This window comes from Paramisgurnus dabryanus, chromosome 1 (assembly GCF_030506205.2).
Source record: "Paramisgurnus dabryanus chromosome 1, PD_genome_1.1, whole genome shotgun sequence".
Taxonomy (NCBI): domain Eukaryota; kingdom Metazoa; phylum Chordata; class Actinopteri; order Cypriniformes; family Cobitidae; genus Paramisgurnus; species Paramisgurnus dabryanus.
In genome coordinates, this window is record NC_133337.1 from 64,163,656 (window position 1) to 64,179,670 (window position 16,015).

Below are 16,015 nucleotides of genomic sequence, written 5' to 3' on the forward strand. Positions count from 1 at the left end.
ACCGGCTGGTCATAGGAACAAAAGATTCAAGTGCACAAGCACGGATGCTACGCGAACCAAAGCTCACACTAAACACGGCCATAGACATGTGTCGCGCGAGTGAACAGGCGCAAATGCAAATACAGAAAATATGCGGAGCGGAGCGAGAGGACGTCATCAATTTTACGTCGCGAGAAAACCACTCTGAACGCACCAGACAGGGGTACAAACAGACAAACGTATCTGAAGATCACAAAAAAAGGCAACATAACAACTCATGCCATTACTGTGGATCACTGCATGCAAAAGCTAAATGCCCCGCTTATGGTGTAACCTGTAAAACATGTGGCAAACGAAATCATTTCGCACGCGTGTGCAAACAAAAACAACACAAACCACAGCTGAATTTAGTAGAGGATGACATCCAATCTGAAGAACAAGCAGATTCAATGTGGTACATCTCACATGTAAACTGCATGCAAGCCAACCAAAGTAAATGGTTTATAAATCTGAAGCTGACCCCACATAATGCCAAATCATTTAATGCAGATTCTCATCATACCCTGAAGTGCCAGCTAGACACAGGCTCCACAGTCAATGTAATTGGTTTTCGTGACCTCCAACGCTTACTACAAGACGGCAATCCAGCTTTAATGCCCAGCAAAGCCACACTCAAGCTGTATGATGGCACGCTTATTAAGCCTAAGGGTGAATGTGACCTCAAAACAGTCCATGAAGGGCACAAATACATCCTCCGATTTCAAGTAATGGAGACATCACACATACCCCTGCTTTCAGCTGAAACCTGCCAAAAACTAAATTTACTTAAAATAAACACCAACCATGTAATACACAATATTGACACGGAAGAGGTGTCAAGCGCACCCAAATCAACGGACGAAATCATTTCCATGTATGATGATGTGTTTGATGGATTAGGATGCCTCCCAGGGGAGTTACACCTTGAGATTGACCCCACAATCCAGCCTGTGCAGCAGTTGCCAAGACGGATTCCTATTCCCATCAAATCAAAAATTATCAAAGCCATACAGGAAATGGAACAAAAGGGGGTCATCGCCAAAGTTACGGAACCGACTCCGTGGATAAGCAACATGGTTGTTATAGAAAAGAACGATAAGCTACGCATATGCATCGATCCTGCCCCATTGAACAAAGCTTTGCTCAGATCACACTTCCAGATTCCTAAAATTGAAGAAATCCTTCCAGAAATAACCAATGCAAAAATATTCACAGTTCTTGATGCTAAGGATGGCTACTGGCAGATAAAGCTGGATGAGGCCAGCAGCTACCTCACCACATTTTGGACGCCTGAAGGAAGATACAGGTGGCTACGGATGCCATTCGGAATAAAACCGGCAGCTGAAGAGTACCAAAGGAGACAGCATGAAGCATTGCAAGGCCTCAGAGGAGTCAGTGTGATTGCAGATGACATTCTGGTCTATGGGTGTGGCAACACTACAAAAGACGCAATAGCAGATCATGACAAGAACATCTCAGCTTTACTACAGAGAGCAAGAGAAGTCAACTTGAAGCTTAACAGAAAGAAACTTCGTCTGAAGCTCCCTAGTGTGACGTACATGGGTCACCTCCTCACAAATGAAGGCTTACGCCCAGACCCGCAGAAAATAACTGCAATTCAGAACATGCAAACACCGACCGACGTTAAATCCCTCCAAAGGCTTTTGGGGTTTGTTAACTACTTGTCAAAATTCCTGCCCCGTCTGTCTGATATATGTGAACCTCTCAGACGACTGACAGACAAGGACGTTGAATGGACGTGGCTACACAAGCATGACGCTGCTCTGGAGAAAATCAAAGATTTAGTCACTCACTACCCTGTACTGAAATACTATGACATCAAAGAGGAGGTCACACTGCAATGTGATGCCAGCGAGAAAGGCTTAGGGGCAGCCCTCCTGCAGAATGGACAACCGGTAGCTTTTGCGTCCAGGACACTGACCCCAACAGAACAACAATATGCTCAGATTGAGAAAGAATGCCTGGCCATAGTCTTTGCCTGTGATAAATTTGACCAGTATCTGCATGGAAGAGAGCACATCACTGTACATAGTGATCACAGGCCACTTGAAGCGATCTTCAAAAAACCATTGCTGACAGCTCCCAAGCGTTTACAGAGGATGCTATTAAGGCTACAGAGATACCAGATACACCTGCAGTACAAACCAGGCAAGGATTTGCACGTCGCCGACTTCCTCTCTAGAGCGCCTCAGATGAGCATGACACACTCACAAATGCAGACCCCAGCCTCAGTATACGCATTGGGTCTTACCTCACATGACTTTGAACAAGTTAACCATTCCAGCGACATCAATATCTCCACAAAGACACTGGAAACCATCAAAACACACACTGCCAAAGACATGCTGTGCCAAATGCTACACGCTTGCATTAAAACTGGGTGGCCCAACCACAAATGTGCTGTCAACAGTTTATTGCGACCATTCTGGACTTTCAAGGAGGAACTAGCCAGTGACAGAGGTTTAATATTCAAAGGACAGAGGATTCTCATTCCTGAAGCTCTGCGGCCTGCTTTTTTGGAAAAAATCCACACTGGACATTCTGGAATTGAGGCTAGCCTGAGAAAGGCTCGTGAGGCAGTTTTCTGGCCTGGCATCACGGATGAAATCAAAAACTTTGTCAGCAGTTGTGCCACTTGCAACACTATTCATGTGAAACAGCAAAAAGAAACATTGATTTCACACAAAATACCTCACCTTCCATGGTCTAAAATAGGAATGGATCTATTTAATGCAAACAACTCCATCTTCCTAATTATGGTGGATTACCATTCTGACTACTGGGAGATAGACAGAGTTCCAGATTACACATCGTCCACAGTCATTGAATGCTGTAAAAGACAGTTCAGCAGACATGGCATTCCCCTTGAGGTTTTCACAGACAACGGACCGCCATTTAGTGGCATGGACTTTCAAGTATTTGCAGAGGAATGGGACTTTAACCATGTCACATCATCACCATATCACAGTCAGAGCACTGGTAAAGCAGAGTCAGCTGTAAAAATAGCAAAAACACTGATAAAAAAGTCCGCTTTGGAAGGAGGAGACCTCTGGAAAGCTGTTCTTGCATGGAGAAACACCCCAACAGAAGGCCTCGATAGCTCTCCAATTCAAAGGCTCATGTCAAGGAGAACACGCACCACACTGCCTACTGGAGAGGCCCTTCTACAACCTAAAGTGGTGCAAGATGTTGTCACAAGAAAAATAGCCAAGCAAGCAGCAGTGAAGCAACGCTATGACAAAACAGCACGTGACATGCCAAGCATAATTCAAGGGCAGGCAGTACGGATCCTTCTTAACCCCATCTTAACCCCAAGAACCCAACCAGTACATGGGCGCTTGGCATATGCATTGATCAGCTCAGCGACCGGTCATACATACTGCTAGTCAAAGGCAAGAAATACCGTCGCAACAGAAAAGACATTCGTCCCGTGCCTGAACAGCTCAAAGTCACCTTACCAGCTGCCCACCCCACCGTAAATGATGACTACTGGGGAACAGGAGAGTCTTCAGAGAGCACCGCACAGCAAATAACAAACAATGAAGCTACTGAACCACCCACAATCCCAGTTCTAAAACACACAAGAACCAGGTCCAACATCAAAATGCCTGCTAGATACTCTAAAGACTATGTTATGTAAAAAAAAAAAAAAAAAAAAAAAGAAAAAGAAAAAAGTTATGCTTACTGAACTACTCATTAGCCATTCACAGAATAACAGATAGTTTTGTTCAACATGTTAATCTGTATAATGGGTTTTTGGATTACCTTTGGTTGTGTTATCTTCTTTAATTTCAAGAACCTTCCTTTGTTATGTGAAGGGAGATGTTACAATATAGGTCAGCCAATAGAGGGCACCAACGAGCTAACATAGGATGGGGATGACAGGGAGTGAGGAAATGCGGAAAGAGTTCACTTTACAGCATTGTAGCTGGATGAAGGGAGTTGAATAAAAACAGTCAGTGTTCGACCCTTCACAAGTCTCTTTATTGAACATGAAACAATAACAACAATGTACAATGTGACAACTTTTTTGGTGCACTGAAAGTTTACGTGCTCTGAATGTTTACTGTACAATGTAATCTTTGTGTGCAAGCATGCTATAATTCATGTATTTGTGAAAGCAGTATGTTTCAATGGGCAGTTTTGTTCCAATTGTCCTTCAATATTATGATACTTTGAAAAGATATTTAAAATCTTGTGGCTTTTTATAAATCCATAAACAACAGTGCCTTCTACGTATAAACAGCATCATTACATAAATTCACAAAAAATATTACATTTGGGGTTTCTTAAAAAAAACATCAGTGATAAGACAACTTTTAAAATGGTGACTGAAGATTTCACCAGCATGTCATCTTGATTATTGAGTTCCTGATTATTTTGTCCTGTTGATCATCTCACAAGAGCAGGGGACAAAAAATAACACTGGGGCAAAATTACATTTCAATTGCTGTATACACAGTATTAAAATGTAAATGCAAAATGAAACCTGTGCCCTTATTAAATTAGGACATAAACCGATGAGCTATTTTTAATCCATTTAATTATGATGGCAGTTACAGTACATTTGTGAAAACAACAGTGTGTTAGATACTTATCAGTCTGAAGAATTAATATGCCAACAATTTATCAAAAATAAAAACTTGCAGATAGCTACTGATATTGATTTATTGTCCATGTTACCAAGAAGACTACACCAGTGTTTTAACCCATATAAAAAGCTGCCTATCCCAGTGTGGAATTAAGCACTAATTGGTGGGTCCACAAGGTGGCAATATTACCGCTGTTTCAGGCGGAGGCGGTCGAAATAGATGGCAGGGCAAAAAACAAACAAAAAAAACCCCCACACAATTGTTGCCCAGAGCCGTGCACAAGAAGAGCCGCGCTGCCCTAATCGGTTGAGGTGCCCCTCACCAACCACCGCTCCCGGTCAAATCTTTCTGTTACTGCTTGCTAAAGATCCCGGTTTCCGGTAATCCACTTCGTGATTTCATGCCCGCTCCGCAGCATCTCTCACAATCTGTGTCCACTCTTTGAAGGGCGGAGACGACAGTTTTCCGAAGCTTGTTGCATTAACAGGTAGATTCATTGCATAACCTCAGTTTTTGAGATGCTGACATAGTAATTTGGTAGTTGGTTTTTGTATTTCTGTCGGTAATGATTTGCTCTCGGTCTCGGCAAATTTTTTTAGACAAAAATAAAAAACAATGTTTCGACAAAAAAGAAAACAGAGTGTAAAGGGAGGCTGCAAAGGCAGTTCAACATTGCAAACATGCACTCAAAGCTCCAGCATGTAAATCATTTGGAGTGGTTTCCCATACAGGGATTACTTTAAACCAGGACTAGGCCTTAGTTTAATTAGGAAATATAACTAGATTTAACAAACATGCCTTACTAAAAACATTACTTCAGGCAAAACAAAGGACACTCGTCTATTTTGAGAAATGTCAGTGCAAGATGTTTTAAGTTTTGACAGCTCTTACATTTATTTTAGTCTAGAAATAGTCTATTCCCTGTCCGGGAAACTGCCCATAGAATATTAAGCCGTTTTTCACATTTTAATTCTTGTTATTAAGTATATTTTCCATTATAATCACTTCTCTTGGTTGATACTAAACTATAACACAACATATGTATACTATTTTGTTAAAACCATATAAATTGTTCCCCCTGTCCCCCAAAGATTCCTATTGTACTGCTAATGCATCAGCCACTTGTGTGTGCACACTGGCAAACAAAGCACGCTTTTTAAAAGCTTTGTTTACAACCAAAGTCCCTCTTAGTCTACTGTAGTCATATTGGGAAGGCCTACTGGCAGCTATTATTCTGTCCGATTGAAAGGGAAAATACCATCTCCAAATTGCAAAAATACTAAATTCAGTTTCACACACATTTTAAATGATTGAAAATGAAATTCATTGAAGTGAAACATGTTCAGGTGTCTTATTATAGAGATTGATTTCTGCTCGGTGAACACTCAGAGAAAATTAAACAGGCAGGCAATTAAAATCTTCAAAGATCTTTAGAGGTTAAGCTCAACACTCATCATCATAGTACAAGTCTTGACCACCACAAATAGATTTTTTGCACACCATGTTTTTCACTACCTCTCTCTCTCTCTCTCACATGACAGGTTCTGTCGTCACGCCCCATCCACACAGCTCATTTAAGCACTTATAGTCACATTTTTGTAACTTTGCCCGCAGCTCCACATCCAGTAAGTGTCTAGGCTTAAAGAGCGTCATGGATGCAGCACGGCGACTGACATCATGGGTGTTTTGACAGAACCTGTAATGATGTCACGGCAGTAAACGATAAGTATATAATCCCACCCACTCTGAAGCAATACTAAACCGTAGTGAAAAAGCAAACGAAGTGAGAAAAGCTGAGTTGTACCCCGTAATGGAAAAGAATGCCATATATCATTGAAAAGACTCTAGCTTCTTCCACCCTGAAGCTATTTTGGGGATTTTCGCCTGGATTTGGCCTACCCAATTTCAAAAGCTTCCCATACCCACATGCAGAGGTTTACATACAAAAGTTTGGTATCATTTTACAGGAAACCCTTTGAAATTACATAAAACACTGTTGAAAGTGCTAAACATGGTTGTATGTGATGTCAGGCCTCTAATAAACACAAAAATAAATAGGCGCTTTTTATGTTTTTTTTCTAAAGTTTTTATTTGAAAGTATATAACTCTGGTCCTGGGTATCTCAGGTCCCTGCAGATAGTTTTGTTTGATTCCAGCAATTGTCAGCTTACAGAGGAAAAAGGAATTTTTTCTCTATCATAATATATGCAAAAGTTATTTTACTCCAACTGATGGGAGGAATAATACGCTTATGGTGTACAATTTCTGCCAAAAAACATTTGAAGTGCTACCATAACCACATACAGTGGAATAAATGCAATTTCTTTATATCATTTTAAAGAAAACCCTTTGAAGTTACATAAAAAGCTGCTGTTTGTGACAAATATTGTTATTTATGTTGTTTTTCATATGATGAAACACCAAATTTTATTTTTTTATGTTGTAAACACTGTCTTTGATAGTGTATAACTCTGGTTCTGGATGCTCTAGCAGACTGCAGACAGTTCTGGTTGTTAGCAGCAGCAGACAGTTAACACCCCAAAAAAAGAATGAACTCTTTATCATGTCGCATTCAAAAGATATTCTTATTTTACTGAAGGGTGCGGAAATACATTTTTCATAAAAATATTAATTTTTTGTTTTGCACATATAATAAAAAGCTAGGGATTAATTATGCAAACAACCAAAGAAAATGCTGTGAATGGACTCATTGTTTAGAGTAGGACCTAAAATAAAAGATGGTGTATCATTTGTGGCTATATGTGCTATCTGAGGCAGTTCACACTCAAGTTTCACATATGTTTACAAAAGACCATTTTTTACCTTATTATTCATTCGATGATTGTTGGATATGTGTTGATATTAGAACAAAAAACTAAGAGTGAGAGCTTTCATTTGATATAAGACTTGCCCATGTTTGTCATTTTTAAAAAATATATAAAATATGTGAATATTATATGATATCAAAAAATATCGGGGGGGTGATAGTGTAAATTAAGTGTAAATAACTTTCTTACAGTAAAAGATATGTCAAAGTGATGCATATCTGCAGAAAGTAGAGACTCTAAGCTTTCAAACAGTATCTCATATGTGTTACTGGGGTCCATGACGGAGCATTAAAGATTAAAAGAATCTTTTATATTAAGTCAAAATACGAAATTTTGGACCCGGGACAGGGTCCTCAGGGTTGAAGAGGCTAGATTACATATTTAACAGTTTAAAAAATATATATGTAGCGAGAATAATTTATTCATTTATAAAAAAGTGAACCTTTAAAAATGTACATCCTGCTATATCACTGTCCCGCCAGCGGGCCGCCTGCATTTCTATACTTCAATATTTTCCATGTGAATTCTTATCTAATTGTGTCAAACTATATATCGTTTGAAAGCTCTCCGAAGGTAGTTTACATATTTCATCACTATTTTGAAAACATAATGATGTAGTGAGAGTCATTTTTTAAAATGTCACGGGGCCCAATTTGTTTTACATTTATGACACTAATTGCCTATTCTAACCTAAAAAATCTTAACAAACTATATGTTGTTTATAAACTCTAAGAATGTCTATTTAATATTTCAAGGCCGTCTGATGGTCGGAATGATGTAGTGGCAGTCATTCTGTTACATTTTACTTTACTATTCATTATTATATTATCATAACACTAATATCCTATTATAAACCTACAAAAATCTTGACAAACTAGCAGTAGTAAAAATGCAGTGACAGTAATTTAATTAACAACACTCTGGTTTTTCTTAAAGGTTCTATATAGAACCATAGCTTACTGAAGAACCCTTTTTTGGCTGAAATGGTTCTTTGTCTTTGCAAAAGGGTTCCTCTGTTCCCGACTTTTTTGATTTTAAATTTAGTCAGTTATTTTCAAGCTGCCTCCTGATTATTTTCACCTGTAAAAGCCCTGAATCATCAGTTCTGCTGAACCACCTGCAGACTAACAACATAAACAGGTAAGAGAGTAAAACAATCATCATTTACTGTTTAAAACATTATGAAAATTTTAGTTTTGTGTGTTTTTATGGTATTTTATTTCTTTTAAAACAGGTCAACTTTATACTGTAAGCTTCATTCCCTTTAAAGCAGGTAAGCTTTGTGTGTGTGTTCTTGTGGCACATTTACTGTAATAGCAGAATTACTTTTTATTATTTGTGTTATGTTGTAGGTGGATCATGAGTGTAGCTCTAAAAAGTTGGATAGCTGCAGGTCGGCCATTGCTTGATAACAGTGGTTTATGAATAAATCTTTCACCAACCATTCACATATTTTCTAACAAAACAGGTAGCTTGAGCAGAATCATATTAAAACTTTTGTGAAGTCATGTTTTACATACAGTATGTAAGCAAACTTCAGGCTAATATTAACTTTTTGTCTCCATGTCTTATCCTTTCACCCATGACCGACAGATCCAAATCTTGATTGGCCTGATGCTCAACCTTGTACAGTCCACCAAATGATGACCACTGCAAAGTGATGGGAATCTATCACAGCCTGTGTCTCAAGATCAACATGACAATAGCAGACCATCTCTTATCTTACTTTTATCTGACTAAATGTTCAACGTCACTGCCACAAAACAAAGAACATTGGATAATGAGTCATAGAGTATGTACTGTACAATGATCCAGCAAACAAAATATGGACTTTTTTGTTAGCTTCTACAAACATTGACACAATCCTATTGACTTTTATTTTTACAGTATTTTTACAGTCTTTGCCAAATTTTCATGCTAATTTATTTAATATTCAAGCAGTTATTTAACATCCATATCTCATTTGAGTAGTGATTTGTTATATTTGCATAATAATTCATATTTATTTTGTTTGTGATTTTAATGCACGTATGTTTGTATGACACCTCATGTAATGAAAAAGTGAAAATAAAAGTATTTTTCTGATGTCTTGAAGTTCTGTTTTTAAACTGTTAAACCTTATAAAGTGCTATAAATAAATAAAAATATATAAACAAAAATAATCCTCCTGACGGCTGATAAATGAAAGGGTTCTTTATAGCACCACTGTGGTTCTATGTAGCACCATCTAAAAAAGGGTTCTATATAGTACCAAAAAGGGTGCTGCTATTGTTACAAGCTGAAGAACCCTTATTTAGTACTACTGTATATAGAACCATTTTTTTTAAGAGTGAAGGGTATGCATTAAACCAATGACACCTATAGTGGGGTTTGTTGGTAAAACCCCTAAAAGTGTGACACAAACCCACAAAAAAAGAGAGAGATCATATATATATATATATATATATATATATATATATATATATATATATATATATATATATATATATATATATATATATATATATATATATATATATATTAATGAGGTGTGTAATAATTACAAAAGGCTTAAGTGTTTCGTGGAATCACACTGAAATTAAAAACATCAATTTCCTCTATCTCTGTACCACTTTCACTTTGCAGTAAAATTAGAGACTTTATGATGTGTGTTTACATGTGATGGTGAAGTCATTTTTATATCACTTTATTTCACACACATGATACTGCTTGTTTCCATTGAAATTATTCTTCCCCTTTTCCCCTCTTTCTTTTCTGACACTCTGCCCCTCCACTTCCTTTGAAGGAAACTCTGTCTCTGTTATTACACAACAATCTATAACCCACATTTACCATGAATGTGGTGTCATGATGACATCGGATGATGATGAGTAGGAAATAATGAGTTAAACATCACAGAATTTTCTCTGACTCATTACAAATCAAATTCAGTAAGCAAATATTGATCTTGTCTATCTATCTATCTATCTATCTATCTATCTATCTATCTATCTATCTATCTATCTATCTATCTATCTATCTATCTATCTATCTATCTGAAGGTCATCTGGTTGTGCATTATTTTCTAATAATTCAAAGGACCGGAGTCAATTATTTCGCTTATACCACATTTACCAAAAATATTGCTCTGGTGCCTATTGTTAAGACATTTTAAAGGTTAGGTGTGCAGTTATTGAAAAATAATCAACACCCATGGACCATTTCTCAACCAATCAGAATAAAGCATTCAACAGCCCTGTGGTATAAAATGAAAATGAATCAACACGCTCTCAAGTTTGAACAGAAATTATTTGTTAATTAATAAATAATTTTATCAACAAGCGTACAACGGTTTACTCAAGGAATTTTCTTTAACATTCCAGAAAAATGATCAGGTTCAGTGTTGCATTGTGTAATGATCAGTGTAATCCAGTGCTTGGTGAAATTCCAGTTGTTTTCAAACCGTGATTGCACAACAGAAATTTGGACAGAGGAAGTTGAGGTGACAGCAATTTAACCATGAGCACATTTCATTTAACCCTCCTCTAAATACAGAGGAGATAGTAAACCAATGCCTCATCATTAATCATTATTTTATCTTGACTACCTGGGAGTGCAAACTAAAAATTGTACATAACATAACAATTTAAAAAAAAAATATCCATGGGAAACACAAAGAGAACAATACTGAAATCAGAACAATACTGTCTCTTGCCTTCAAACATGAAATATTGAACTAAGTAAATTGAACATTTTAAATGTAGACAGCCAGACAATATCAAAGCTCAAAATGCTTGTACTATATGATAGAATATGATATATGTGATATATCATATCATGATATATGGTTACAAAAATTTAATTGGTAATTCCTTAAAAAAAGTATATTTTTCATCTTACATGTTCTCACTTTAAGTTAAAAAGTAAAAAAAAAAATTAGGTGTTACCAATTCAAGTAATTTGTTTAAGTAGGTCCAACTTTCCCTTTTTACAATGTGTATTATAATATAATATAATATAATATTGATTATTACTTTTTATATATTATATTATAAAATTATTATTGATATTTTTATAACTATGCTTGTTTAAATGAAAGCATCTGCCAAATACGTAAATGTAAATATGTATCATAACATAATAGTTTTATCCTATGGTATGTTAGTGATTTTTTTCCGGACAAAGTTAAGGTGCATTTCACTTCACTTGCTGTAGTACATTAAAATGATCAGAGAATTTATCTATTCATTTACTGGCACTTAATAACTTAAATTAAATGGTTTAAGGTTTAAATTGGTAAGTTGTTTAAAGCTTATTTAATGTAATAAAACTTTGATTGACATATTTAAATGATGTAGATGAAAGTAACTTTTCTATTAGTGATTTATTAATGTAAGGTTTTTTTAAGTCCTGTATAAGCATTTATGCATTTGCAATCACTATTTGAGCCGACGTCAGTGTTAAGAGGAATTTCCCCTGGAGGATGTATAAATGCTCAACATGATGGGGCTTTGTTACTCCTGTAGTTTGTTGACTTTGTGCATTTAGATTTTTTGGTTGCTGTTGTTAGTATGAATTTCTACCAGGGTAAGTTTTTTTTATATTTTGTTTTATATTGATAATTTGAACAATTATATGGTGTTAATGATACAAAGTAGCCTAATCATTTTTAAGGTTTGTTTGTGTGTATAACATATTATTTTAAGTTATGTGTATATTATAGTTGAATATTTCAAGAACACAATAAAGCAAACTTAAGCAGCATCATGCAACTTTTATAGCACTTAAATTTTTGTATTGCATTTATTTGCATTTATCAAGCTGTCCAGTCATGATGTAAGCACATGTAAGAGTTCAAGCCATGTGTGTGAGCAGTGCGTCATAGTCTTACGCACCTCTTATCGTCTCTCATCTCTCTCTCTCACCCTCCCTCCCTCTCTCCCCCTTTAGCTGCTCTATTGGTCACATTACTGGGAACAGTGGGATCAGCTCCTCTCCCTGACAAGCAGAATACCATGGACATGGATACTCTTGAACAAGCTCACAGTTTAATCAGCAAAATTCTAGAAGACATTCCTAAAGCTCATGCATCCTGGATAAACAATTCAGTGAGTAGATGTGTGTGCTGTAGGACCACAACCTACTTAGACATTGAGAAAACTGCATGTTTATTGTAGATCTTTGAATCTATTAATTTTAAAACATTCACTTTTGGTTCCACCAAAAATATTACATCATTTGATATTTTATTTTATAAAAATGCATGCATATTTTCTTGTGGTTTGTGTAGTCCGGTGATTAAAGATAAGGGTGATCTTTGAGATTTAAGACACGTTCAACATTTGGCATCAGTCAATCAATGTATTTATAAATGTATATGTGTATAAAAGGGATCTGTCATTGATTGAAGCATTATGGGCTTTTTCTATTTCAACCATTAGAACATGTTGCTAACATTGCTGAATTCATGGGTTCAGTTCTCAAACACAGAAAATGTATATGAAATTTTATATCTGTACATTTCTTTAAGTCAGCTTGGAATAAGAACATTAAAGCATGATTCAAATATGAAAAAAAATCTGGTGTTTTGAAATCTACTAGTAGGCTATAGGCAAATTTCCATAGCTCTCTGGCATGTTAGTTCAGGAATGTCATGTCATGTTAAAACATGTTGAACGCTTTATCTCTTCCAGAATCTAAATCTGGGCAGTTCAGATAAGGAGCTCCAGCACCTGAAGGAAGAGTTTGTTCCTTCCGCCCCCGTTCTTGAGAGCATCTCCCTGGTAAGTTTCATTCAGTTCATTAGATTACATGGTGACAATTATTGCTTTGTTGACTTTATGATGCCACAATTTCAAGACATTATTAAATAACATCATTTTTTTTCTTTCACAGGAAACTTGTCTTGATCACATATTCGAAGGACTGAAGCTACATCTGAATCTCCTGACAGAGATCCGTAAAGCCAACAAACTTCAAAAAATACAGCAGGTTGCCGAGCTTCAAGCTGGAATTGAAGACCTTCTGATCCTAATTAACAAGGTAAAGCATAGTGACTGTCTACTAAACTTATAGGGGCGGTTTCCCGGACAGGGATTAGACTAGTCCTAGACTAAAACATTTTTAAGAGCTGTCCAAACTGAAACCAACTTGCATTGACATATCTTAAAATACACCAGTGCCCTTTGTGTTACCTCAAAATTCACACAGGTAATGTTTTAAGTAAGGCATGTTTGTTAAAACTAGTTATATTTCCTAATTAAACTAAGGCCTAGTCCTGGATAAAGCTAATCCCTGTCCGGGAAACCGCCCCATAAAGAGGTCAATCTAAACAATGCTGTGTTTCTCAACCCAAAAAGGGACAAACCCAACCCGTTGTTTTGTAATTTAATATATGCTGGGATCTTTTAACCCAAAAGGCTGTTTCTTTTAACCCATTGTTAAATCAAATATAAACCGAATTGATATTTTCTGGGTCAATTTAACCAATTTGTTTTAAACTCTGATGTGGTATCTCAGACAGAGACATGCAATAACATTACATTGATTTGAAATTCAAATATATACATTTTGAGGTCACTAAATTAATACACATTGTTGGCATGCAGTATGAAGTATTAAGCTTAAAATTGATATGGGTAGCATAACATTTCACTTTTGATTGCAGACTATGGTAAATGCTGTCTAGAGAAAGTAAGTGAGGTATTAAAAGAGATCTCATTGATTTTTCTTGGTTTGAGCGTTAGCCTGTTATGCAATGAGTTTATTTTAAAGTTTGGTGTCATTGCTAAATTTAAATTGTGGTCGGTGTCGTATTGCGTAGCCTGTCTGTAGCTCCCATAGCACATTCAGACTGTAACGGTATGAATAGCGAAGGTGCAGCTTCTTGTTTTCTCTCACTTAGCTATTTAAGTGAACTTTTAGATGTTATTTGCCATATTTATTTTATTTTTAGTTGACAAATATGGCATCTTATGGGACCCATTACAGTATCAGTGTATTTGGATAGCATAGCATGACTGGATCAGGGTTTTATCTCTTGTATACTTATCAGGGTTGTGTGACAACAAAAAAGAAATTAATAATCAATAAATTGATTTTAAAACCAAACTTACTAAAATCCAAACAGGATGCACAATTGCAATTTAATGTTTTATTTTATGAAGGTAGAAATAATATGCAATAAAATACCAAAATTCATACACTCTTAAAAAAGGTCATGGTTAGGTCAAATATGGACATTATCAAGGCTATTGTCTATGTTTTACCAAATCCAGGTTTAAAACAACCCAACGTTTTTTCAACTGAAAGGGAACTATATCTTAAACATGGTACTTATGTCTGTTTCCCACAGTTGCAGAACGAAGCTGGATTCGAGCGCTCATTGCATTTACTAGATGATCAGATACAGACATCCGTCCAGGACCTGGCCAAAAAACTGACATCTGAATTCAAGGCAGAGGTAGCTGCACACCTGACCCTGCAGCAGCTGCAGAAGTTCAGCAACGATGTCCTTCGCAGCATCTTGGCTTTTTCCTGAGACAATCTCCCCCTCATCCTGCTCGGAGAACTTAAACGCAGTACAGCCCTGTGTAAATGCAGAGGCTCAATAATGTACCCAGTAATATGTTTACTGCTGGCAGTATGTATTTTATTTATTTATTTAAGTAATGTATTTATTAACATGAGACAGATATTTTTGCTACTTCTGAAAGGAAACCATAAGTGTCATGCAATTTTTGTTGATGATTTTTTTTGAGCATATGACTATGTATCATAAGTTGGACATTAGATCATCTGATCTCTGTGAGAACTAGCTAATGTTTATGTATCTCATGATAATGTTTTTCTTACCCATGAACAAAATTTTAGATGGTCTGTTTTATCCACAAACTGTTTATCTATTTATTTATTTATTTATTTATTTATTTCATTGACTGTGTATTTATTTAGGTACTGTTAAAAAAGCTAAATGTTTCGAGATGTGCATTAAATTCTGTTGAAATAATGAAATAAATGAAAAATATAAATATCCAGAGTTTTTTTTTAAATGAACTTAACTCTGAGAAAGCAATTCTGAGGGTAAATGGTGTAATGATAAGTTTTTCTATTTATTAGAATATATTTTTAATTCCTCTCACGGGAAAATACTGGGATATCTGCTCCACTTGAAATTAGGGATGCTTAACGATTTATCACGATTAATCTATAGCAGAATACATTTTTTTGTTTACATCATATGTGTGTAAACTGTGTATAATAAATACGTATATATAAATATGCACACATGCATGTATAATTTTAAGAAAAAAATATTTATATATTAAGCATTTATATTTATATATAATATAAATGATACATAAATATACAAATGTATATACACATGTAAACATTTCTAAAATATATACATGCATGTGTGTACATTTATTTATACAAAGTTATTATACACAGTTTACACACATACAGTCTTGTTCAAAATAATAGCAGTACAATGTGACAAACCAGAATAATCAAGGTTTTTAGTATATTATTTTATTGCCACGTGGCAAACAAGTTACCAGTAGGTTCAGTAGATTC

At 35.9% G+C, this 16,015-nt stretch overlaps 1 protein-coding gene across 5 annotated transcripts; it reads left to right on the plus strand.

Annotated features, from left to right (window-relative positions):
* Positions 1 to 4,849: 4,849 nt before the first annotated feature.
* csf3a (colony stimulating factor 3 (granulocyte) a) lies at positions 4,850 to 15,452 on the plus strand. Of its 5 annotated transcripts, none has more exons than XM_073815866.1 (6): positions 4,850 to 5,118; positions 6,173 to 6,357; positions 12,389 to 12,546; positions 13,132 to 13,221; positions 13,334 to 13,480; positions 14,793 to 15,451. In XM_073815866.1, exons 3-6 carry the CDS (start codon positions 12,454 to 12,456, stop codon positions 14,976 to 14,978), a joined length of 516 nt encoding a protein of 171 aa, XP_073671967.1. In that variant the 5' UTR covers positions 4,850 to 5,118; positions 6,173 to 6,357; positions 12,389 to 12,453; the 3' UTR covers positions 14,979 to 15,451. The 5 variants fall into 5 exon arrangements, with proteins under 5 accessions (XP_073671967.1, XP_073671968.1, XP_073671969.1 ...); XM_073815867.1 differs by having other exon boundaries at positions 6,246 to 6,357; XM_073815868.1 differs by lacking the exon at positions 6,173 to 6,357.
* The last annotated feature ends 563 nt before the right edge of the window (positions 15,453 to 16,015 follow it).